The sequence below is a fragment of the Penicillium expansum genome (assembly GCF_000769745.1).
Source record: "Penicillium expansum strain MD-8 chromosome Unknown contig40, whole genome shotgun sequence".
In the NCBI taxonomy this organism is placed as follows: domain Eukaryota; kingdom Fungi; phylum Ascomycota; class Eurotiomycetes; order Eurotiales; family Aspergillaceae; genus Penicillium; species Penicillium expansum.
In genome coordinates, this window is record NW_015971177.1 from 262,704 (window position 1) to 286,108 (window position 23,405).

Here is a 23,405-nt window from a genome sequence, read left to right on the forward strand (position 1 = left end):
TGCGGCGTGTCCGATTTACGTATGCGGTCAGATTTTGAAATTGTCCTCTTACCCGAACAGGCATTTCTCCGTATTTAGCATGGGGTAAAAACCTTGAAATCATTGCAGCCTGGCACCTTCCAGGCTAGGCCCGACCATCGGGCTCCAAATCAGCCCCATGCAAGGGGGCTCTATGGGCACCTACGTGAGATTTCCAAAGAATTTCAACACCGGAGACTCTTTGACCCGGACGAATTGAGACTTGGTCAGTTCATACGACAATTAGGGGTTAGAGAGGTTATGTTGTATGTAGGTACGTGGAGTTAGGGGATGGAGATAAGTGGATGCTAGCCAACATGGGAAAGCGATGATTTAGCGTCAAAGATCTATCCAATCCATGGATTCCCCCAGGACCCCAGGAATAGCTGAGTCAGCCCCGGATGCACCACGCCCCGGGCATCCGAGCCCTATGTAAAGCGGATGCTTGTAGTCCCGTGCTGATGTCAGCCGTGGAACACTCAGGGCTTGCTTACCCGTGGACACGTGTGTGGGAGTATAAAGAACATGGCTTACCCCTTGCTTGGCTGTCATGTTGAAGTATTAGGTACATGTCTATAGAGTCATACTTTGTAACCACATTGCATTATTCCTTTGTACTTCGGTGCCCAAGTACAAATAAATCCCAAGTGGTCATTGATACCCTAATGTAGAGATATACCTAGCCGTGTTGTTGTATTCTTGGCACTAAGCCCCCAAAGGTTAGATTCTTTTCCAAAAATCCGAAACCCAAATTTCCCATTTTTGAAATCTCCCGGAAACTCATCGACTCCGCCCCGGGTCTGTTTCAACGGGAGTCCCCGTTTTTTATTTTCTTTCCCGGCCAAAGGATACAACCCATCCGGGTCCCGATCTCCAGATTTTCTTGACCCCTTTGAATTTTCTCATGCTTTCTTATACTTAATTTAAATTCTTCGCTCATTGCCTTTTCCTTTTCGTTACTTCATACCTAATCCCCTGTACAATCTTTAGATCCATCTCGTTGATGTTGATCCCATCCCCTATTCATCTTTTCTAGGGATATCACCACCCCCCCACTTAATCAGTCCCATCCCCTATTAATTCGATAGTGACCGTGCTGGAAGGTCATCATGTCGCTCCTGGGGACATTGAACTCCAACATCACCGGCGGCCAAGACGTGCAGGAAACTCATGTTGCCAACATGGAAGCTCGCCGCCATGACCCTACCGCCAGCGTGAGCACCGATGACACCGCTAATGAGAAGAGCGAGATTGGCGACGAGGAGCACACCGAAGCTGAGGTCACCCGCCTAGCCCAGCAACTCACCCGCCAGTCAACACGCTTCTCTGTCTCGAGCCAACATGCAGAGAACACTTTCATCGAAGTCCATGAGGACTCAACCCTCAACCCTAGCAGTGCAAACTTCAAGGCCAAGAATTGGATGAAGAATCTCCTTGCGATCCAATCCCGCGACCCAGAACGATATCCCAAGCGACAGGCTGGTCTGTCATTCAAAACCCTCAGCGTACACGGATTCGGCAGTCCCACAGATTACCAGAAGGATGTGGCCAACTCCGTTCTGCAAATTGGTGCCTTGTTCCGTGCGATGGCCGGCACTGGCAAGCAGAAGATTCAGATCCTGCGCGACTTTGATGGTCTCGTTAAGAGTGGCGAGATGCTGGTCGTTCTCGGCCGTCCTGGGTCTGGCTGTTCGACATTCTTGAAGACCATTGCAGGAGAGATGAACGGTATTTTCAAGGATGACAACTCTCACATGAACTACCAAGGAATCTCCGACAAGCAGATGCAACACCAGTTCCGCGGTGAGGCCATCTACACTGCCGAAACCGATGTCCATTTCCCTCAGCTTTCTGTGGGAAATACTTTGAAATTTGCCGCTCTAGCTCGTGCCCCACGCAACCGCTTGCCGGGCGTCACTCGTGAGCAGTATGCAGAGCATATGCGTGATGTCGTTATGGCCATGCTTGGTCTTTCGCACACTATCAATACCCAGGTCGGTAACGATTTCATCCGTGGTGTCTCCGGTGGTGAACGCAAGCGTGTCAGTATCGCCGAGGCCACCCTCTGCGGCAGCCCTCTCCAGTGCTGGGATAATAGTACTCGTGGTCTGGACAGTGCCAATGCCCTGGAGTTCTGTAAGACATTGAGCCTGATGTCCAAGTACTCGGGTACCACCTGTGCGGTCGCTATCTACCAGGCATCCCAGAGTGCCTACGATGTCTTCGACAAGGTGACTGTGCTGTACGAGGGTCGACAGATCTACTTTGGCCGCACCACCGAGGCCAAGGAATTCTTCACCAACATGGGCTTCCAATGTCCCGACCGCCAGACTACCGCCGATTTCCTGACCTCTCTTACTAGCCCCGCTGAGCGAATTGTTAAGCCTGGCTTTGAGAACATGGTTCCCCGTACGCCCGACGAGTTCGCCACTGCTTGGAAAAACAGTGCTGCGTACAAGGAGCTTCAGAAAGAGATCGCCGACTACGATGCGCAGTACCCTATTGGTGGCGAGTCGTTCGACAAGTTTGTCGAATCTCGCAAGGCTATGCAGTCGAAGGGTCAGCGCGTCAAGTCTCCATACACCCTATCTGTCTCCGAGCAGGTCCAAATCTGTATGACTCGTGGTTTCCAGCGTTTGCAGGGTGACTACAGTTTAACTATATCCGCCTTGATTGGAAACACGATTATGGCATTGATTATCGGCTCAGTTTTCTTCCAGTTGCCCGACGACGTGACCAGTTTCTACTCTCGTGGTGCCCTCCTCTTCTTCGCTGTCTTACTCAACTCCTTCTCCAGTGCCCTGGAGATTCTAACTCTTTACGCGCAACGCCCTATTGTCGAGAAACAAGCCCGCTACGCCATGTATCATCCGTTTGCCGAAGCGATTTCGTCAATGCTTTGTGATATGCCTTATAAGATCCTTAATGCCATAACATTCAACGTCACGCTCTACTTTATGACTGGTCTTCGCCAAACCGGCGGCGCCTTCTTCACCTTCCTACTCTTCTCGTTCGTGACTACTATGTCCATGTCTATGATTTTCCGCACCATCGCTTCTTACTCGCGTACCCTGTCTCAGGCTCTGGTGCCCGCCGCCATCCTGATCCTCGGTCTGGTTATCTACACTGGTTTCACCATCCCAACCCGCAACATGCTTGGTTGGTCTCGCTGGATGAACTACATTGACCCAATCGCTTATGGTTTCGAGACCTTGATTGTGAATGAGTTCCACGGTCGCAATTTCACCTGCAAACCAGAATCTTTCATCCCGGCGGGAGACTCCTACGCGGATGTCGGCCGGTTCAACAAGATCTGCTCGTCAAAAGGAGCCGTAGCCGGCCAGAACTATATCACCGGCGAGGCCTACTACACTGCAAGCTTCCAGTACTCCAACAGCCACCGGTGGAGGAATTTTGGAATCATGATTGGATTCATGCTCTTCTTCATGTGCACCTACCTCGTTGGTACTGAGTACATCTCCGAGTCCAAGTCCAAGGGTGAGGTTCTGCTTTTCCGTCGTGGCTACGCCCCCAAGCACTCTGAGGATGACGTTGAGCAGACACACGCTGTGTCTTCTGCTGAGAAGAAGGATGGCGCTAGCTCCGACGGCGAACAAACCTCGGCTGCAATCCAGAGACAAACTGCTATCTTCCAATGGCAAGACGTGTGTTACGATATTCACATCAAGAAGGAGGAACGCCGCATTCTCGACCATGTTGATGGCTGGGTTAAGCCTGGTACCTGCACTGCTCTTATGGGTGTTTCTGGAGCTGGTAAAACCACTCTTCTGGATGTCCTTGCCACACGTGTAACAATGGGTGTTGTGTCCGGTGAAATGTTGGTCGATGGCCGTCCTCGTGACCAGTCTTTCCAGCGTAAGACTGGCTACGTTCAACAACAGGATCTCCATCTCCACACTACCACGGTCCGTGAGGCTCTCCGCTTCAGTGCTGTTCTTCGTCAGCCGCGTCACGTTTCTCGCCAGGAGAAACTCGACTATGTTGAGGAAGTGATCAAGCTTCTTGGAATGGAACACTATGCGGATGCCATCGTCGGTGTCCCCGGTGAAGGTCTCAACGTCGAACAGCGCAAGCGTCTTACTATTGGTGTCGAGCTAGCTGCTAAGCCGCAGCTGCTTTTGTTCCTGGACGAGCCCACTTCGGGTCTCGACAGTCAAACATCTTGGTCTATCTTAGATCTTATTGATACCTTGACTAAGCACGGTCAGGCTATTCTCTGCACTATTCACCAGCCCTCTGCCATGCTCTTCCAGCGCTTCGACCGTCTTCTGTTCCTCGCCAGGGGTGGTAGAACCGTCTATTTCGGAGAAATCGGCGAGCATTCTTCCACGCTTTCTAACTACTTTGAACGAAACGGTGCTCCTAAGCTTTCTCCCGAGGCCAACCCTGCCGAGTGGATGCTTGAGGTCATTGGAGCTGCTCCCGGAACCCATAGTGATATCGACTGGCCTGCCGTGTGGCGTGACAGCCCTGAGCGTAAGGAAGTCCACAACCACCTCGCCGAGCTTAAGAACAACCTTTCTCTGAAACCCGTTGCCACGACCGACAACGACCCAACTGGCTTCAACGAATTCGCCGCACCATTCGCCGTCCAACTCTGGGAGTGTCTCGTCCGCGTGTTCAGCCAATACTGGCGGACCCCCGTCTACATCTACTCCAAGATTGCGCTCTGCTCCTTGACAGCCCTCTACGTCGGTTTCTCCTTCTTCCACGCCCAGAACAGTATGCAGGGACTCCAGAACCAGATGTTCAGTATCTTCATGTTGATGACGGTCTTCGGTAACTTGGTGCAACAAATCATGCCTCACTTCGTCACCCAGCGTTCTCTCTACGAAGTCCGCGAGCGCCCCTCCAAATCATACTCTTGGCAAGCCTTCATGTCGGCAAACATCATTGTCGAACTCCCATGGAACGCCCTGATGTCTGTCCTCATCTTCCTCTGCTGGTACTACCCTATCGGGCTGCAACGCAACGCTAGTGCCGACGACCTCCACGAGCGCGGCGCCCTGATGTGGCTCCTCATCCTGACCTTCATGATCTTCACCAGCACCTTCGCTCACATGATGATTGCCGGTATCGAGCTCGCCGAAACGGGAGGAAATCTCGCCAACTTGCTCTTCTCTCTGTGTCTGATCTTCTGTGGTGTCCTCGCCACCCCAGACAAAATGCCCCACTTCTGGATCTTCATGTACCGCGTCTCGCCATTCACCTACCTAGTCTCTGCAATGTTGTCGACCGGCACATCCGGCGCAAACGTCTACTGCGAGGCTGTCGAGATGCTCCACTTCGAGCCCACTGCCGGCAAGACCTGTTTCGAATACATGGACACCTACATCAACGGACTTGTCGTCAACGGAACCCAGGTCGCTCGTGGTGCTGGCGGTTACCTCCTTGACAACAACGCCACTAGCGACTGCGCTTTCTGCACCATCGATAAGACCGACACTTACCTCGCCAGCGTGCTGAGTTACTACAGCGACGCGTGGCGCAACTTCGGTATCATGTGGGCGTTTATCTTCTTCAACATCGCTGCTGCTGTGGGTATATACTGGCTTGCTCGTGTCCCCAAGGGAACACGCAGCAAGAAGACTAAGACTGCTTGATTGACGTTTTTTACCATCTTGTGGTTTTCTTTTTTTTCTTTTTTTTTGGTTCAACTGAACAGATTCCCGATGGCTACTATTCCTCCCTGAAAAACACTCTGCGTTAGACCGCCATATCTAATCCTCCACTCTTCTTGTTGCACATTATCTTGTTCATATATTACACTTGGTCTTGCAGATGGGGATGCTCTAGATAATACATATACTAGCTTAAACTTCTTGTTCAATTACATGGTTATCACATTTCTCAATCATCTCTCATGCACACTTAATAATAGACAGCACAGTAAATCACCTTCTAATGTCCTCAACAAGACATTATTCAAATATTTATGGCTAAAGTCTGGAGATTATGATACTGGTAGTGTACGGAGTATACAGTTATGAATTAAGCAACGATAAAAGCGCACCGCCAACCGCAAAGCAACGGAGAAGGGAAAAAAAGCCTGCATTAAACAAAATAACAAGAAAGAAACACCACCCCTTAGGGATCAAAAAAGCTCAAAAAACACATGTACAAACAATCCACAGAATGGAAATCACCACGTAAAAGCCTCCTCCGCAAAATCAATCACAGCCCCCTTCCCAATCCTCTCCCTCGCCGCAGACCGAACCTCATCCGCAAAAGCCCCAGGCCCACAAACACTAACCAGCGTAGCCCCAGTCCGTCCGGGCAGAATCTCATCAAGAACAACATCCGGCCTACACCTCCCAGAATGCATAAGCACCGTCGCCGATGGACTAACGATATCCGCCGCGCGACGCGGCTTCGAGACGAAAAGCTTAACAACGAGGATATCCCTCCGATTCGGCAAGCGCAGGATCTGGTCCATGTACTTACTCACCCAGGTGAGGTGGTCTGTAGAGCGGACCGACCAGATCAGATAGACTTTCCGCGTTGCGGCGGTGTTCTGTGCTGCGGCTGTCACGAGCGCGCGCGTGTAGAGCAAGTGGTGGGTTATTCCTGCGCCGGCGCTGAAGAGGACTGTTGTGCCGTAGCTGGAGGGGTTTGTTGGGTGTGAGCCGTAGGGGCCTTCGATGAAGCCTGATAATGTGAGGGTTTTGGAGGGGGAGGCGTTGGCGAGGTTGAAGAGACGGCGGGTCATGCCTTTTTGGGCGCCGATTATGAGGGAGACTTGGGTTGTTGGTTTTGTGGGTTTGGTTGGGAGGTCCGATTGTTTTTCTAGGTCGTTGTATCCTTTGCCAAGTGTTTGTGTTTGTGGTTGGGTTGCGGAGGGGATTAATGCTGCTGTGTTGCTCGTGCTGGGTTCGGCCCAGGCGATTGAGAATGGGTGTGACATCCACCATGAGATGCTGGGGATGTAGGCGAATACGTGGCAACCCGGTTCGATCTGGACGAGTTTGGGCAGGTGGAAGGTTACGCGGCAGGCTTCGCCTGGGAGAGCTTCGACGACCATTGTTGTCGTACCTGAGGTTGAGATGTTCAGGTGGACGAGACGGAAGAGGCGCGCGAGTCGGTCGCCGAGCCAGATGCAGGCGATTGTTCTCGCCCAGCTTTGCTGTGGGAGATTGTCTAGCTTCAAGTGCAGCCATACGCCGACGAAAGCGAGCACTGCGGCGAGTTGGTGCAGATGGAGGAAGGTCTCGTAGAAGGCGTGGCGGATGGGCGACGGGGAGTGTAGACTGAGGAAGACCATTGCGGCTGTGCCTACCAGGCCCCATAGGAAGAAGGGGGTATCACGCACGCGGACAAGCATGCGGCTGAAGTCTTCCTCATCGACGGCGTTGACGGCCCATGCAGCTGTGTGGGCGACTGACTCGAGGACGACCATGCGGCCTAGCCAGCGGTGGAGGAGGTTGTATGTGTCAAAGCTGATGTGGAGTATTGCGATCAAGGGGTTGTTTCGGCCGGCGAGGAGGAACAGCGGGACCATATTGAGGACGGCCAGCGTCCCGGATCGGCCGCGCAGCTCGGCCACCAAGGCTGCCTTGTTGTTGACGCTATAATCCAGGATGACGCAGTATGCGACCTGGGTAGCGAAGTATAGTGCGACCAGGAGGGTCTGCAGTCGGGAGGGTAAGGTGCCGACGTTGACAGCGGAAGAGAGCTGTAATTCTCGGTTGTGTCTCTTCTTTCCTAAGGGGGCGTATAGGACGTGCTTCTTGACGTTGGGCCACCACGTTGATTGTTCCTGGGCCCAAAAGGTCTGCTGGCGCTTGTCTGCGCTATTTGCGGTGATTTGGCGTAGATAGGCATGGCTGATCTGGGCAACCCGGCCACAGAACAATGCGACTGCCACGACGCTCAGGGTAACGTAGATAATCCGAGTAAAGATCACGTCACGAGGGACGTCCACGCCACCCAACCCCCTTGAGTACTCATAGATGTATGTGGCATTTGACCCGTACCCTCGTGCCGCGATATGTGAATGAGTTGCTGCCATTGAACAGGTGCAACTATTGAAGAAAGAAAGATAGAAAGATGTTGTGGTCGGAGCAGAAAATATGCAAGGTTGTGGTTTCGATGTTCGAACAACCCCCTAGTCGAGATGGCGATCTAGAATGTCTCAAGCTGCTCCACAGCTGAGATCGAAATATGAAGATTTGCAAGTCGAGTAGATGTGGGCGTTTGCGGGGAATCGAAGTCGAGACGGTGGGTAGATCAGATGAAATGGATTATAAACAGGGCTAGCGAAAGTGCGTCGATATAGATAGCGACCTCTTTGATTGTATTAGACAAAGACAATGTCTTATAATGAGAACATTGCGGCTTGTTCGTTTGAGGTTGACAATGAACAATGAGGATTGTTTTATGAATGTCCAGGTTGAAGTCAACAAAGCGACCCAAAATAACCCCGATCTTTGGAATTCCAGAGAAATTAGCAGGTCACCAAGAATCGAAGTTCGGTAAAGACTCACTCTCAAAATGCGTCTGGAATGCAAGCAAGGGGGTGGCACGTTTTTTTATGTTTAGAATGAAATCGGACAATGCAGCGGTAGTCCAGACCAGGAGATATAGAGTCAAGCTCAAGCAAGTTCAATAAAGAGAGTAAGAGAGTGTATTCAAACCAATCGAGACCAGCCGACTATCAAAGCCAAGAGAATGGAAGAAAAGAAGAAAAAAATATGAAAGACAAGATCGGCCCTGAAGGAGTTTTGACGGAGAAAAGGAAAGCATGAAAAAGCATGGACATATATTCTGCAAAGCCCCTGTATGGTCTGATTAGCAAGTGTTCAAGGCGTTTAAATGACAGACAGCCCTATCGGGATAACTCCTTTGGTGGCACTAAAGACGCCAGTGTTTCTGACAAGACTAGTGGCCCCTTTCGATAGGCGTAGTTTGTTGATGATTTGCTGATGATCCCTGCAGATCCGAGGTCGAGTCTGGGCGTGACGCCTTTGGATAAGGGCCGGGCTCTGAAACATTCATTAATTGTGTAGACTCCCGGGGACTCCAAATTTTCCGGTGAACACCCGGTGCAAAACCCGTAAACATGTGTAGTTCATCAGGCCGGTGTTTTATTCTAAGACATTGGCTTTGTCGAGGTTTCAGGTCGCAGGGCTGTGCACTGACCACCCCTTGACCTCCGTACGGAGACACATACGGAGACAGATACGGAGTACGAAGTACACATCGGACGATAATCTAACCTTAAGCCAAGAAAAGAGTCATATGTCCAATTTATTCAAACTAATATACGTTATATTCATATTCATTTTCATTTTCAACATTTACCGTCCCATCCATCCACCGTCAACTGTGAGAATCTCGCCAGACACATAACTGCTAGCCTGACTAGCCAGATACACCACAGCGCCCTTGAAATCTTCGGGCTTTCCCCATCGGCCAGCAGGAATGCGTGCCATGATACCGGCGTTACGGTCAGCATCAGCAATAAGGGCGGTGTTCATGTCGGTAGCAATATAACCGGGGGCAATCGCATTGACATTGATTCCCTTGGCAAGCCAGTCATTCGAGAGCGCTTTGGTCAACTGCCCAATGCCACCCTTGGATGCCGCATAGGCGGGGACCGTAATCCCACCCTGGAAGGTGAGCAAAGATGCGACGTTAATGATGGACCCACGGCGACCTTGTGGGAATTCAGAGGCGTCGCGAGCCAACAGATATGCGGCGAATTCTCGGCACATGATAAAGACGGAGGATAAGTTGACTTCCAAGACCTATATATCATTCCACGAATGAGACACAACGTTTCAAGGGGCGGATTTATATTGCGGGTTTATGTCGGGGAGCGGTCTCGACTCACCTCGTCCCAGTCCTCATCCGGGAATTTTTCCGCCGGGTGTCTCCGTTGGATCCCTGCACAGTTTACCAGAATCTCGGGTTTCAGTCCTTGGCTGGTCAATGCAGGGATAATGCCTTTGACAGCTTGGCGATCCCCAAGCTCGGCGACATGGATCCATGCCTTACGGCCAAGGCGATTAATGATCTCGTCCTTGGTTGATGTGTTGGTGGTGTCTCTCTATTAGGTTGTTACCATGTGCTCTCTAACTTCTTTCCTTGCGCGTGACTCACCTGAATCAAGATAATGTCGGCGCCGGCCTCAGCCAAGGCAAAGGCCATAGCTTGGCCAATACCTCGTGTTCCACCGGTGACAAGGGCGGTTTTCCCGCTTAGGGAGAAGAGGGACATTACATCTGCCATTGTGAATACGGATATGAATATGAAGATGAAAAGGATTTTGGAATAAAAAACAAACCAAAAGAAAACCAAGCGAACCAACTGGGAGGAGCTCCAAATAAGAAATCCACTCAGGGCAAACCGAGAACGCGGGGTTACTCCGGGCAATACCTATAGCCGAAGTCAATAGCCGTCGGCAATTGAAACGGTAGTGTTTTTCCTCACATTAAAAAGATGAGTGGCTCTTAAATAGTTATATGAAGAGGTGAGACATTTTTAATATTCTAATATTCTAGTATTCTAGTCAATTTATTCTAATATTCTAATATTATCTATTCTAAAAGGAAGATTATACGCACAGCATAGATAGTTTATGAAGGCCAAAGTACAACATAGAGAGCATTCAAGGTTTCCACGGTTGGAGCACCTTCCCCCACATGGGAGGCGCTGGGGGCTGCATGGGATGAGTAAGGGTCTGCGGACTTCTCTGTGGGGACGTTGGACTTTGATTTCATACTCTTCAATGTTCCTTCTATATAGCCATGGACGAAGAATCCCCGTCAGAAGCCTCGCGGCGCGATATTGCCAAGCGCGTTTCTCGAGCCTGCCTGCATTGTAGACAACGCAAGTCTCGATGTGACCTGTAAGACTATCTATTTTTTCTCATTCCCTACTATTTCAGCCACTGGATGCCTTGATATCTTTCCCCGGATCGGCAATATATTGGTTCCGCGCTGATCGCATGCAGAGACTCTAATGGTAACCCTGGCAAACCACCATGCCAGCGCTGCGTACGCGAAAATCGCGAATGTGTACTAGGCGGCTCAAATCGTGGAGGTCGTCGAATCCGAAAGAACAAAATCAAAAACTTTACACCAGCCAATCAGTCGCCAGACAAGGATTCAGAAGCATCAAGCCCAACCAACTCGGAAAACCGCAGAGTGCAATCGGCATCTTATCCCGGCCCGTTGGTATTCTTGCCACCTAATCCACCAGCACCAGCCTCAGCATCTGTCGAGGAAGATGATACCTCAATATCATCTGTCCCGCGAAATCCATCAGACGCCTGGCAATGCTTGACCGGCATCGCCACAGAAGGCACAGGGGCAATACCCGAGGTCCACAACGACCATGTTCGGGCGGAGCCAACAGCGTTCCCAGCATACAACAGCCTGCGCAACGGCGTTGTATCAGACTTTAGCAACCAGACTACAGGTATCCGGGCCTACAGACTCGTTCAGACGTGCGCTCTAGACCCGGAAACGGTGTGGCAATTGATCTCCCGCTACGCGGAAAATTTCCATCCGTATCTTCCCCTCGTGCCGCGGAAGTACTTCACGCGCACGGCCCTAGACGCCTTCGCCGCTAATGAGAAGCACCTGCTCACTGCAGTCCTGACCATCGCCTCGAAGGACTTGGTCGACCAGCCTGAGATCCACGAGTACTGCTCCAAGTACATGCACGAGCTGATTTCCGGCATCGCTGCAGGCGCGGAGTGCGATGTTGAAGCGGTCGAAGCGCTTCTATTACTTGCCGAGTGGGAACCGCAGGGACTACGCCCTCGTATCGAGCGCGTTGGGCGCGGAGAGGAAGACCGCGCGGCGTGGATGCATGTCGGGCTTGCGCTGCGCTCGGGGTACTTCATCGGCATGGATCGCACTTCTTTCCGTGGGGATCCTTATGGTGATCACGAGAGCGAGGCTCGTCGGCGGTTGGCCTGGGCGAGCTGCTATGTCTCTGATCGACTGATTTCTGTGCGTATTGGACGTGCTTTCTGGTCTCGTGGCCCGGGGCCCATGACTGGTCTTGTCAGTCAGGATTTCCCGTCGCTGCAACCGGTCAACGAGGGCGAGGAGGACTATGCGAAGATCTTTCAGGCTATGCTGGATCTTACGCAGCTTTATGGGAATGTTCATGAGGTTTTGTATTCGGGGATGCGTACTAGTAACCAGATGATGTTGATGGGAGACTATGTTAAATATGTGGATGATTTCCGTTTGGCAATTCTGCGGTGGAAGTCACTTTGGGGGTCCCTGGATTGTAAGTTGGGATTTTCTTGACTCTTTGAGCTTCTGGGTGTGTCTTGGTTCTAATATATCAATAGGCTCACCACCTATGCGAGCAACACTGCAGTTGTCATACGAGTACCTGCGACTGTATACAACTGCTTTCGCGTTCCAAGCGGCGATCTCGCAGTCGCTAGTCAAACCGAAAACCGACCTACAAGGCCAACGAGAACATCTACGATCGACGTTCAAGAATGTCGCATCGATGCAGGATTCACGGTTCATTTATGAATCTGTCGATGCGGCCAAGTCATACCTGACAATCCTTGTGGATCTGGTCGATCCTGAGAAGCATCTGCATTTCATGCCTCTCCGCTTCTACTTGTAAGTTTTCCTTTCATCACGTGTTATGTTGGGGCAAACAGCTCATGCGATTTAGGTATGGCATCTACTCTGCCGTTTTCCTCTACAAGGTAAGATCCCTGCTCGAGTACCCTCCTCTTCTGCATATCATCTGACCGATACCATAGGCTCGTTCCTTCGGAATGATGGTTCCATCAGAAGAAGCAAAAGTCCAAGGCCTAGTCATCCGAACAACCGAAGTCCTCAAACAAGCAAGCGCAGGAACCGACGACGTCGGGTCCCGCTATGCTCGTCTTCTAGAGCTTCTGTGGAAGCCCAAATCCACGAACCCTTCCGAAGAGACACAGCAGAGTAGTGACTTTTCATTGCAAACAGCCCTTCCAAACCCGGTCGCAGACCCAGGATACATGCAATTCAGCCCTGCCAATGACTTCTCATGGCTAGATCTGGAGGCTGTGGGCGATTATGTATCCGGAGACCAGATTTCTGGTGGCTTGTTGGGGCTGGATGCGTTCCAGAATGCATCCGATATGTACCAATCTGGGGAGCCACGCTCGCAGTCTTGGCAGCCATCCACTTGGATGGGGGATATGAGCAGCAGCCTTCTCTTTTAAATGAGTGGAGTGGCATTCCTTATCGCGTGATGCATGTGATGCGTGTGATGTGGTACCCCCACGCCCGATCTGACGGCAAATGACGCGGGGGGGTCTGCGGGGCCACCATCGGAGATGGCCCCGAGGGGCAACCGAGGCTGCTTTACCAGATCAAACTTGGAGATTTGGGAGTTTACTTCTGCAATTTATCGTTGCATATCATCACACACATATCAGCTTTATCGCATCATGTCATTCAACGAGATCCAGGGTCGACTTGCGCTTATCACCGGTGCATCGGGAGGGTAAGCTATTCCCCAGACCCATGTTACCCCACACTGAGAATTCATAACTGACAATTGATTCTGTAGAATTGGAGCTGCCTGCGCACACCAGCTTGCCCAGCATGGAGTGCATCTTGCCTTGACATACGCGACCAACCTGACCGCAATGAACGCGCTGGTGACCGATCTGCAGAGCAAATACGCCGATAACAAGCTCCGCATCTCAATCCATAAGGTGGATGTTGGCTCCGCTGACGACATCGAGACGATGTTCCAGCAAATTGACACTGAGCACGGCCACCGACCCGATATCCTGATCTCGAACGCTGGACACGGGAAGCGGATTCCGCAAATCTGGGACTGCTCTCTCGAAGAGTTCGATTATACTTTACATGTTAACCTGCGCGCTTCATTCATTCTCGTCAAGGGGGTGGTCGAGCATATGAAAAGCCAGAATTGGGGGCGTATTGTGTTTATGTCCTCGATTGCTGCGCAAGGCGGAGGAATTAATGGATGTCGTATGTAACTCATTCCCTTTTTAAGGAATATCAAACTGACTCTCTGTTAGATTACGCTGCCTCTAAAGGTGGTCTGACGGGAATGATGAAGAACCTTTCTACCCGGCTGGCTGAATTCAATATCAGTGTTAACGATGTGGCACCTGCCATGATTGGTGACACCGGTATGATCCCTAACGCCGCAGCTATCCCTGATGTGGCAGTTGGTATTCCGCTTGGTCGCCTCGGGACTCCTGAGGAAACGGCCAACGTTGTGACTATGCTTGTGAAAACAGGGTACATGACAGGTCAGAGCCTCTTGCTGGGTGGAGGGTTGAAATGAGCAACCCAGCCATATTAGGAAGAACAGTATAAGAAGGGAAAATATATTTCATCAGCCTTTCGCGTCCTACAAGTTATTACTATCATAAACACCTTGATTCAATTTTATATATATTCAATTTTGTAGCAATTTTGTGCCCATATATATGTCCATCCCTTTGCTCTATTTTCACAATCCGGGTATTTTCAAACACAATTCATCATCATCACCGTCGTCACCACTACCATGCTCACAGAGAGCCACTGCCTCCCCGTCGGCTCTCAATAATAACCTTCACAACAGGGTTCCCCTCTTCGTCAACTCCCTTTCCAGCCAGTGAAAACGCCCGCTCTCCATCCTCCAACTTGAGCCTGTGAGTAACAACCTTCTCCTCAACACTCTTCACCTTGCCACTCGCCAGCAGCGCAATAGCAGCAGGGTAGGCAGACCCATCATAGCGGAAAACGCCGATGATATCCACCTCACGCAGCGCCGCGGCGCCAACAGGCAGGGTCTGGATAGGATTTCCCATGCCAATCTGCACGAGCACACCACCAGGCGCACTAGCATAGATACCAGCCTGCACACAAGCCGGCACACCAGTACAATCATAAACACGAGTAAAACCGTTCACAACAAGCCCATCCTCCGCACCGACGGCCTCAATCAACTTAGCAGCCACATTCTGGGCATTCTCCAGCGCATAAGCCGTCTGCTCCGCATGAGGCGCATCCTTCGCGGGAGGCGGAGTCTCCGCCCTAGGAATAAGAGCAGTCTTAAGCCCAAGCCCCATATCCTCGGCGATCTTAAGTCTCCTGGCATCAATATCGGCAACAACAATCGCCGAGAAATTCTCACTGGCCGCCAAAGCACCAGCAAGCAACAGTCCAATCGCACCAGCACCGAAAACCAACGCCGCAGTCTCCTCCCCAGCAGCCCGGTTTTGCAAAACCTCCTCCTTACTCGGCGGGTGCGAGCGACGCACAGCATGCAACGTAACAGCGAGCGGCTCGACAAGCGCACCACCCGCATCGGACACACTGTCCGGAAGCAAATGGCACATATCCGCTGGGTGGTTTGTGCGCTCCATCAGCGTGCCGTCGAGATGCGGGAAGGCCTTTGCTGAGCTGCGGAATTGCATCGCTTTGCAGATGTTGTAGCGACCTTGTCTGCAGAGTGCGCATGTGCGGCATGGGAGTCCGACTTCCAGAGCGACGCGGTCGCCGACTTTGAGGTTTGTCACTTCGCTGCCGGTGGCTGTTACTGTGCCGGCTGATTCGTGGCCCAGACACATTGGGGCCCGGACGACAAAGTCGCCATTGCGGCCGTGACTGTAGTAGTGAAGGTCTGAGCCGCAGATTCCAGTTGCGCGGATGGCGACTTGGACTTCTTTTGGTGATGGGGCGGAAATGGTGCGTTGTTCCTGGTTTGGGTTAGCGTTTGGGTCTTGTTTTTCGTTGGGTTTAGTTTACTTACCAGGCGGAGGTCTTTGGCGCCGTGGAGAACGAGCGCGGCGGTGGTTGTGTTTGCCATGGTGTGTAGTATAGAGAGTAGTAGGTAAGTAATTTTAGGAAGAATAGAAGAAAGGTTTGAAATGTAAATGAAGTAAGTAAAAAAGCAGCGAAACCCGACCTCTGACGGCATTCCAAGTCGGCCCGTTGATTCCCCTCAAATGACCCAAAACACCCCACTCGGTCGTCGTGGGGGGAAGGCACAACTTGGGAAGGGCCCGGAGGTGCTCCGCTGTCGGGTATTGGACTAATGGGGTGATTTCAATACCCGACGTGGGGGTGGTCATTTTTTGTATTTCCTTTGTAGAAGGTTAGAAGTTACATGTGTATAGGTTAATAAGTTAATAAGTGAAGTAGATAGACCGTATATAGAGATAAATGTAGAAATGAATTGGTAGAAATATAATGGTTGACAAGTATACGATCTATATCTCCGAGGCCACATCTATATCCAAGACACCGTCGGAGGAGCCCCCGTCACGACATGGGGGTTCCGCGATAGCGGGGATCTCCAATAATCTTTTTGATTTCCTGGACTCTTGGAATTTCTTCTTTCTTTTCATTCTCAAACCTGTAAATCTCTGAATTGCTCGATTCAATCCTTCAATCCTCTTGCCCTCTTGATACACTCCTATAGAACCATAGAACTCTACAAATGTGAGTAACCCCGCTGACATCATTTGGCGCATCTAACATGTGCAGAAACAACATGGCAACACAATCAGCTCTCCTCATTGGAGAAATCACACACGCGCGCAAGGAGTGGGAGAGCATCTCATCTCTTTTGACATTGAAGGTAAGCGATTTCTATTGCGCCGCGATCGAATCCCGCTAAAACAGACAAATCAGGAATTCCCCAGCGGAACCAGAGAAGAGTTCATCGCAAACTGCAAGGCTGGCAAGTACGACGATGTTGTCGCTCTCTACCGGTCCAACAACTCCACCAAGGTAAACATCGGCTTTTCTCCTTCGCTTCAAGTTATCCTACTTACAGCGCATAGTACACCGGTCCGTTCAATGCAGAGATGCTCGAGGTCCTGCCTAAATCTCTCAAGTACATCTGCCACAACGGCGCGGGATACGACAACATCGATGTTGCCGCCTGCACGGAGAAGAACATCGCTGTTTCCAGCACCCCAGTCGCCGTCAACAATGCGACAGCCGACGTGGGCATTTTCCTGATGATCGGCGCTCTGCGCCAGGCCCATGTGCCTATTACTGCTCTCCGGGAAGGCAAGTGGCACTAAAATAGAGCAGAATGAGCTTCCCCCAGTAACCAGTAACTAACCATAATCCCAATAACAGGAAAGTGGCAGGGCCCGATCACCGCAGGAGGAAAGGAGTACAGAACCACCCTGGGCCACGACCCCAAGAACAAAGTCCTCGGAATCCTGGGCATGGGAGGCATCGGACGGGTATGTAGTGCAGACAGTAGTCCACCACCAGACCCCAGCTAACCATGAGCAGGAAATGGCAATTCGCGCCAAGGCCTTCGGCATGAAGATTCAGTACCACAACCGATCCCGTCTACCAGCCGAGCTGGAAGTCGGTGCGACATACGTCTCGTTCGACGAATTGCTCGCCAGTTCCGACGTGCTCAGCTTGAACTTGGCTTTGAACGCTTCTACGCGCCACATCATCGGTGCGAACGAGTTCACCAAGATGAAGGATGGTGTCGTGATTGTTAACACAGCACGTGGTGCGCTGATTGATGAGAAGGCGTTGGTTGCGGCACTTGACTCTGGCAAGGTATGTAATGTTGTGGGATAAACTTGAACCTTCCATGGATATGCGGAGAATATTGGCTGACTGAGGGTTTTCTATAGGTGCGCTCTGCTGGTCTGGATGTGTATGAGTGCGAGCCCCAAATTGAGCCCGGGCTTGTCAGCAACCCTAATGTTATGTTGCTGCCGCATATTGGTACTGGAACTTATGAGACTCAGAAGGAGATGGAGATTCTGGTGCTGGATAACCTGCGGTCGGCTGTTGAGAAGGGTGAGCTTATTACACAGGTGCCAGAGCAGAAGAAATAGACTATGTATAGACAATGTAGATATGGATTTATGAAGAATAAAATTTTGTCCCGTTCAATCATCAAGAATCAAGTATGCATCAAGTATAGCTTCGAAGGGCAGTGTTTGCCTTGGTTGATTGTAACGAGATGGACACCTAATATGTGGGGCAAAAACTAAATGACTAAGGTCTGACATAACTCAAAGACAAAATCCACCCAAAACGGCTAGCGTTAGGGCTCGCTTAGGGCCAGAGCGCCAAGAGCGAAAAAAACCGCACCAAATCTGGTGGCTCAAGCGAGAGCCGGACGACGACGAAAAGCGACAACAACTCATCACCGAGGACCATCACACCCCCCTCGCCAACTCCTTCAAGATGGTGAGTGCTGCATGTCCCTGTCATCGATAATGACCATTCCGAATCCCATTCTCTACGAAATGCCACCCGTGTGATGCACATTCAATGTCCGATCGCCGGGTCGACTTTCGCTGCCGACATCACCAACATCCAACGACGATCCGATTGCTAACGAGCGATGCTTTTCACAGGTCCGTTACGCCGCACAGGAGATCTCGGAGGCCAAGAGCGCCCGCGCGCGCGGCTCTTACCTCCGCGTCAGCTTCAAGAACACCCGTGAGACCGCCCAGGCTGTCAACGGCATGAAGCTGTCCAAGGCCCTCACTTTCCTCGAGAACGTTACCACCAAGACCATGGCCGTTCCCATGCGCCGTTACGCCGGCTCCACCGGTCGCACTGCCCAGGGTGAGTCGCCCTTTTTTTTATTTGAAGAAAATTCCGGATGGATCGGAGGAATAGATTATGGGAAGACGAACAGCATCGCCAAATATACGACAGGATATGCAATGAAATGACGAGGAAAAAACGAATGAAACGAGATGATGGATTTTTTGGCTTATTGGCGATGCTGTGGATCTACGATCTGGAAGAAAATTTGTGAATGGAGTCGGAACATCGACTGACAATTTTTTGTTTACAGGCAAGCAGTTCGGTGTCTCCAAGGCCCGCTGGCCCGTCAAGTCCGCTGAGCACATCATTGATCTGCTCAAGAACGCTGAGGCCAACGCCGATGGCAAGGGTCTCGACACCAGCGCTCTGATCATCAAGCGCATCCAGGTCAACCAGGCTCCCAAGGGTCGCCGCCGCACTTACCGTGCTCACGGTCGTGTACGTTTTCTTTCCCCTAGGATATACGGTTGAGTGTGTATCCAAAAATGCTGACTTTTCTTTCCAGATCAACCCCTACATGACCAACCCCTGCCACATCGAGCTCATCCTCACCGAGGCTGCCGAGGAGGTCAAGAAGGCCACCACCGACAAGCAGGTTCGTCTCTCTTCCCGCCAGCGTGGCACCCAGATCCGCCGTGCTCTCATTGAGGCATAAACGGATCGCCATAAGAAGGTGTGAGGGGACGTGATGTGAAAAGATTTTTGCGGTGGACGGGAAGGATCGGAGTTCTGTGCATCAGCTGTGTATGTTGGAACGGAATCGATACCGGATCATACAAGATTTTAAGGTCATGGCGCCAACACTCGGAGGAGAACCCAATAAAAAGTTTAAACGATATGGCCCCAGGGTGATGGAAATAGGATTTTGTACTTCCCGATCCAATCATGATACAAACGTGGTTCTTTCTCCGTGACTCTATCGAGTGTTTTCTCTTTTGATAGAGAGTGTTTCTCCGTTTCCATCTTGTCTAGCTGCACACCTCTGTCGAGGTTCCGATCTTTTGGTCATATAATAAGATCTTATTTTTTCTGTTCTATATGCGTCTGATTCATGTAGTGATGATTGGAAGTCTCAGTAACTGGATATCGCGATGCCTTAAAATACGGGCTAAACTCCGTATGCACTTTATGTGAGGGATATATCGGCATGAATGTAATCTCCAGGAAACCCTGTCTATACCACTTCTGGTCCCCGACATTCTTATCTTGGAATATGCCAAGGGCAACATCCATATATATATAAGCAGGGATCTACATGCGGGGGTATAAGTAGTCCAGAACAGAATATACTTTCGGAATTCCCCCATTATCCCAATCTACTCTCTGTCTCTCTCTCTAGATATATATATTCACCAGATCAAACCAAAATGACCAACCTCTCAGACTACCGCCTCCTCTGCTTCGACGTTTACGGCACTCTGATAGACTGGGAAAGCGGCATCATCACTGCATTAGCCCCGATCCTCTCAAAAAGTACCACCCAATTCACCCGCGAACACCTTCTTACAACCTACCACGACCTCGAAAGTACCCAACAAACCGCAACCCCGGACCTTCTATACTCAGACCTACTATCAGCAATCCACCCCAACCTCGCAGCGCGCCTAGGCCTCAACCCGCCAACCGTCGAGGAAAGCCGCGAATTCGGCAACTCCATTGGGACATGGCCGGCCTTCCCAGACACTGTCGATGCCCTGCGCCGACTATCCAAGCACTATAAGTTGGTGGTGCTGTCGAACGTGGATCGGGCCTCATTCGCCAAGTCCAATGCGGGCAGCTTGCAGGGTGTACCGTTTGATTTGATTCTTACCGCGCAGGATATTGGCAGTTATAAGCCTGATCCACGGAACTTTAAGTACATGTTGAGTGCTGTGCAGCGTGAGTTTGGAGTGGGGCCTGGACAGGTTCTCCAGACAGCGCAGAGCCAGTTTCATGATCATCAACCTGCGAGGAAGACTGGTATTAAGTCTGTTTGGATTGAGAGGTCCGGGGCTTTGATGGGAAATACAGGGGATCCTATCTTTGATTGGCGGTTTGAGACTTTGGGGGAGATGGCTGATGCTGTTGAAGCAGAGTAGTGTGGGGTATGTGTGGCATGTGAGGCGTACGTGGTGCTAAGTACCTGGTACTTATAAATATAGTGACAATACATATTGGAACTAAGTACTGTCTACCCTCACATGTGGCTGAGTCACCAAGAATAAAAACATCCCTGCCTGACATCAATTCCCTGGAGCCTGGATGGCCTTGAGCTTGGCAATGCAGAACAACTGGATGCGTGCGTGGAATGTGGCTTTGACCGCTGAAGATATGAGATATTGACTTTATATATATCTCCCTCCTTGTCCTGTTTTCTTGATCCCTTAGGGCGCCTATTGCTAGTTCCCTGCAGACTAGTAGATCGGCGGTTGGCCCCCCCCGGCTAGAATTATTCTTTGAATTATCTTTGGCAATTTGAACCCTTTTTTTACCCTTTTTTTTTATTCCAAAATTCCTCTTGAAATACAAGAGACTGTGCGATCACCATGAAGCGCTTCCTGGGATCTCTGAGCAGGCGCTCAAGTGAGTATCTCACCGTCTCCATGTCTCCCCGCATATCCGCTGACTTGTACCTGAACATAGGCTCCAGCGACAGTGTCGAACATCGTGAAGACTCACCAGAAGCCATTGTCCTCAAAGAACTGGTTCGTGCTGATCTCAGAGAGATTGGATAAGACACACTGACACCTTCTCCAGACTGCCTTCTGCGAATCGAATGCAAATGAGAATGCGAATGGCTCGCGTGACGCGGTATGTGCCTCGGGAGATGACAACCCACGATTTTCAACACTGACAATCGAATTCGCACCTCCAGCAGGGAACAGAATTCGTTCACCTCCCCAGAATCGTCGAAGCTGCCGAATCGAGCCCCAATGCTGCCAAGGAAGCGGCTTTGCGCATTCGCAAGTACCTTTCCGATCCTGCCGGCACCCCGAACAATACCCAGTACAATGCGATCATGCTTATGCGTATCCTGGTCGACAATCCGGGCCACACCTTCACGCGCAACTTCGATGCCAAATTCGTGACGACCGTCAAAGAGCTGCTGCGCACAGGACGTGACTGGCACGTGCAAAGCTATCTCCGCGAGTATTTGGATACCCTCGAGCAACAGCGCGCATGGGACGAAGACATCAAACTGCTGCTGCAGATGTGGGCGAAGGAGAAGACGAAAGCCTCGCACGGTTTGGTGAGCACATCATATAGGTCTCTCAGCATGCTGTCCAAGACTCTAACCTATCTAGATCGACCGTTTCCCAATGAATTCCGTCGTCCCACCGCAAGTCCCAGCCAGACCTCCCGGTCACCACCAGCAGACATATAGACAGTCCCGCGCGCCGGCAAATTCCCTCCCCAACCCAGTGGAACTAGCAGCCCGCATCGAGGAAGCGCGCAATTCGGCAAAACTGCTAACGCAGTTCGTTCAGTCCACGCCACCGGTAGAGCTGGAAGGCAACGAGCTCATCAAGGAGTTCGTTGACCGCTGCGGGACCGCTTCGCGTTTAATTCAAGGATATATCCACATGAACAACCCAGCCCCGGACGAGGACACCCTATTGACACTCATTGAGACGAACGACGAGATCTCCGTGGCGATTTCGCAGCAGCAGCGTGCCATGCTGAAGGCGCGAAAGATCACAGGATCTTCGTCGCCGACCTCGTCCAATTTGAATAGTCCATCGCCGACGTCGCAGACTGTCGCACCAGCCGCTACGAGTTTCTCTCCTCCCCCCGGGCCCCCTCCTCTGATTGAAACACGGAGCCCTGAGACCTCTGCACCCGTCGCGGCACAACTGCCTTCTCCGACCATGACTGGTGGCCGGCCACTTGCTTCCCACCCCGTCTCGGGATCCGCGACTACTGGACGATATGAATACAACGCCGAGGATTTCCAGGTGCGGAATCCTTTCGCCGATGACTTTGCTACCAATGACTCGGATGAGAGGAATCGCGTACATGGTAATTCGCAGCCCCAGAGTGATCGCGTGCGCTTCCAGCCTACTGAGCAGGAGCGCTAGCGCCATGCAGGGATCAATTGGTGATCGCCGATAGCATGTCTCTCTTTTTTATCGTCTAGCGCTTTGACTCTTTTTCTTTTTTGGTCATATTTGATTCTGGTTGTGGTTTTGTCTATTTTTGCTAGCGTATAGCTTTTGCCTTTTTTTGGTTCCCTTTGCCTTTTGGCCTCCATGATACCTCGCACATTGTCACTAAACACATACTCGTTAGCTTTTTACTGCGAATGCCTCTAGCATGCTTGACCTATAGGAGAGTGAGTGCACTGTCGTTTCATACCCTAGGTACATATACCTTCCAGATAAATATATGCGAGTTTTATACCCTCTGTGATCTAGTGTCCCTCTCGATCATGATATGTTTGTGCACACAACTCGGGGTTATTATACAAGGCCCGCATTACAAACAAAGGTTGAATGCATTGGTAGAAAGCCATCAACAGTAGCTACGAAAGAAACCCAAAAATCACAAGGGGCTTATCCAAGCCTTGTGCATATTTCTATGCATTATCAGACATGTCATCTTGCAGGCTATTTCATTTACCTCACCAACAAAAGTGTACGTCCGTTCAGTCTTCAATCTTGATAGCAGCCCTCTTATTAGCCTCAGCCTGAGCCTCAGCCTGAGCCTCAGCCCTCTCCCTCGCCTCAACCTCCTCAGGGAAAGGCTTCCTGGCCCACACACGTCGCCTGCAAAAAAGATCAGCCTAATCCACACCAAACCTCGCAAAAAGGAGCAAAAAAGGAGGAAAAAAGGAGTGGGGGGGGG

The 23,405-nt window shown here is 51.1% G+C and overlaps 9 protein-coding genes across 9 annotated transcripts; 6 read left to right on the forward strand and 3 right to left on the reverse strand.

The window, feature by feature from the left end:
• Positions 1-1,127: 1,127 nt before the first annotated feature.
• Positions 1,128-5,642, forward strand: PEX2_012820 (pleiotropic drug resistance family ABC transporter; the record flags this gene model as incomplete). The annotated part of the gene is made up of 1 exon (XM_016738559.1): positions 1,128-5,642. One exon carries the CDS (start codon positions 1,128-1,130, stop codon positions 5,640-5,642), a length of 4,515 nt encoding a protein of 1,504 aa, XP_016602865.1.
• Positions 5,643-6,181: 539 nt separating this feature from the next.
• On the reverse strand, positions 6,182-8,047 carry PEX2_012830 (ferric reductase family protein; the record flags this gene model as incomplete). Its single annotated transcript, XM_016738560.1, has 1 exon — positions 6,182-8,047. The coding sequence occupies one exon, from the start codon at positions 8,045-8,047 to the stop codon at positions 6,182-6,184; it is 1,866 nt and encodes a 621-aa protein (XP_016602866.1).
• A 1,288-nt stretch (positions 8,048-9,335) lies between these two features.
• PEX2_012840 (putative 2-deoxy-D-gluconate 3-dehydrogenase) lies at positions 9,336-10,269 on the reverse strand (the record flags this gene model as incomplete). Its single annotated transcript, XM_016738561.1, has 3 exons — positions 9,336-9,785; positions 9,872-10,087; positions 10,141-10,269. The coding sequence occupies 3 exons, from the start codon at positions 10,267-10,269 to the stop codon at positions 9,336-9,338; spliced, it is 795 nt and encodes a 264-aa protein (XP_016602867.1).
• Positions 10,270-10,787: 518 nt separating this feature from the next.
• On the forward strand, positions 10,788-13,228 carry PEX2_012850 (uncharacterized protein; the record flags this gene model as incomplete). The annotated part of the gene is made up of 5 exons (XM_016738562.1): positions 10,788-10,888; positions 10,994-12,285; positions 12,350-12,635; positions 12,691-12,724; positions 12,782-13,228. The coding sequence occupies 5 exons, from the start codon at positions 10,788-10,790 to the stop codon at positions 13,226-13,228; spliced, it is 2,160 nt and encodes a 719-aa protein (XP_016602868.1).
• Positions 13,229-13,456: 228 nt separating this feature from the next.
• On the forward strand, positions 13,457-14,331 carry PEX2_012860 (SDR family NAD(P)-dependent oxidoreductase; the record flags this gene model as incomplete). The annotated part of the gene is made up of 3 exons (XM_016738563.1): positions 13,457-13,512; positions 13,579-14,009; positions 14,060-14,331. The coding sequence occupies 3 exons, from the start codon at positions 13,457-13,459 to the stop codon at positions 14,329-14,331; spliced, it is 759 nt and encodes a 252-aa protein (XP_016602869.1).
• A 229-nt stretch (positions 14,332-14,560) lies between these two features.
• On the reverse strand, positions 14,561-15,843 carry PEX2_012870 (NAD(P)-dependent alcohol dehydrogenase; the record flags this gene model as incomplete). The annotated part of the gene is made up of 2 exons (XM_016738564.1): positions 14,561-15,733; positions 15,787-15,843. The coding sequence occupies 2 exons, from the start codon at positions 15,841-15,843 to the stop codon at positions 14,561-14,563; spliced, it is 1,230 nt and encodes a 409-aa protein (XP_016602870.1).
• A 687-nt stretch (positions 15,844-16,530) lies between these two features.
• On the forward strand, positions 16,531-19,236 carry PEX2_012880 (60S ribosomal uL22 domain-containing protein; the record flags this gene model as incomplete). The annotated part of the gene is made up of 10 exons (XM_016738565.1): positions 16,531-16,617; positions 16,671-16,769; positions 16,823-17,029; positions 17,132-17,236; positions 17,289-17,570; positions 17,648-17,816; positions 18,082-18,212; positions 18,383-18,596; positions 18,832-19,019; positions 19,087-19,236. 10 exons carry the CDS (start codon positions 16,531-16,533, stop codon positions 19,234-19,236), a joined length of 1,632 nt encoding a protein of 543 aa, XP_016602871.1.
• A 712-nt stretch (positions 19,237-19,948) lies between these two features.
• PEX2_012890 (Haloacid dehalogenase/epoxide hydrolase) lies at positions 19,949-20,659 on the forward strand (the record flags this gene model as incomplete). Its single annotated transcript, XM_016738566.1, has 1 exon — positions 19,949-20,659. One exon carries the CDS (start codon positions 19,949-19,951, stop codon positions 20,657-20,659), a length of 711 nt encoding a protein of 236 aa, XP_016602872.1.
• Positions 20,660-21,106: 447 nt separating this feature from the next.
• On the forward strand, positions 21,107-22,639 carry PEX2_012900 (VHS and GAT domain-containing protein; the record flags this gene model as incomplete). Its single annotated transcript, XM_016738567.1, has 4 exons — positions 21,107-21,265; positions 21,318-21,371; positions 21,436-21,810; positions 21,866-22,639. The coding sequence occupies 4 exons, from the start codon at positions 21,107-21,109 to the stop codon at positions 22,637-22,639; spliced, it is 1,362 nt and encodes a 453-aa protein (XP_016602873.1).
• Positions 22,640-23,405: the final 766 nt, after the last annotated feature.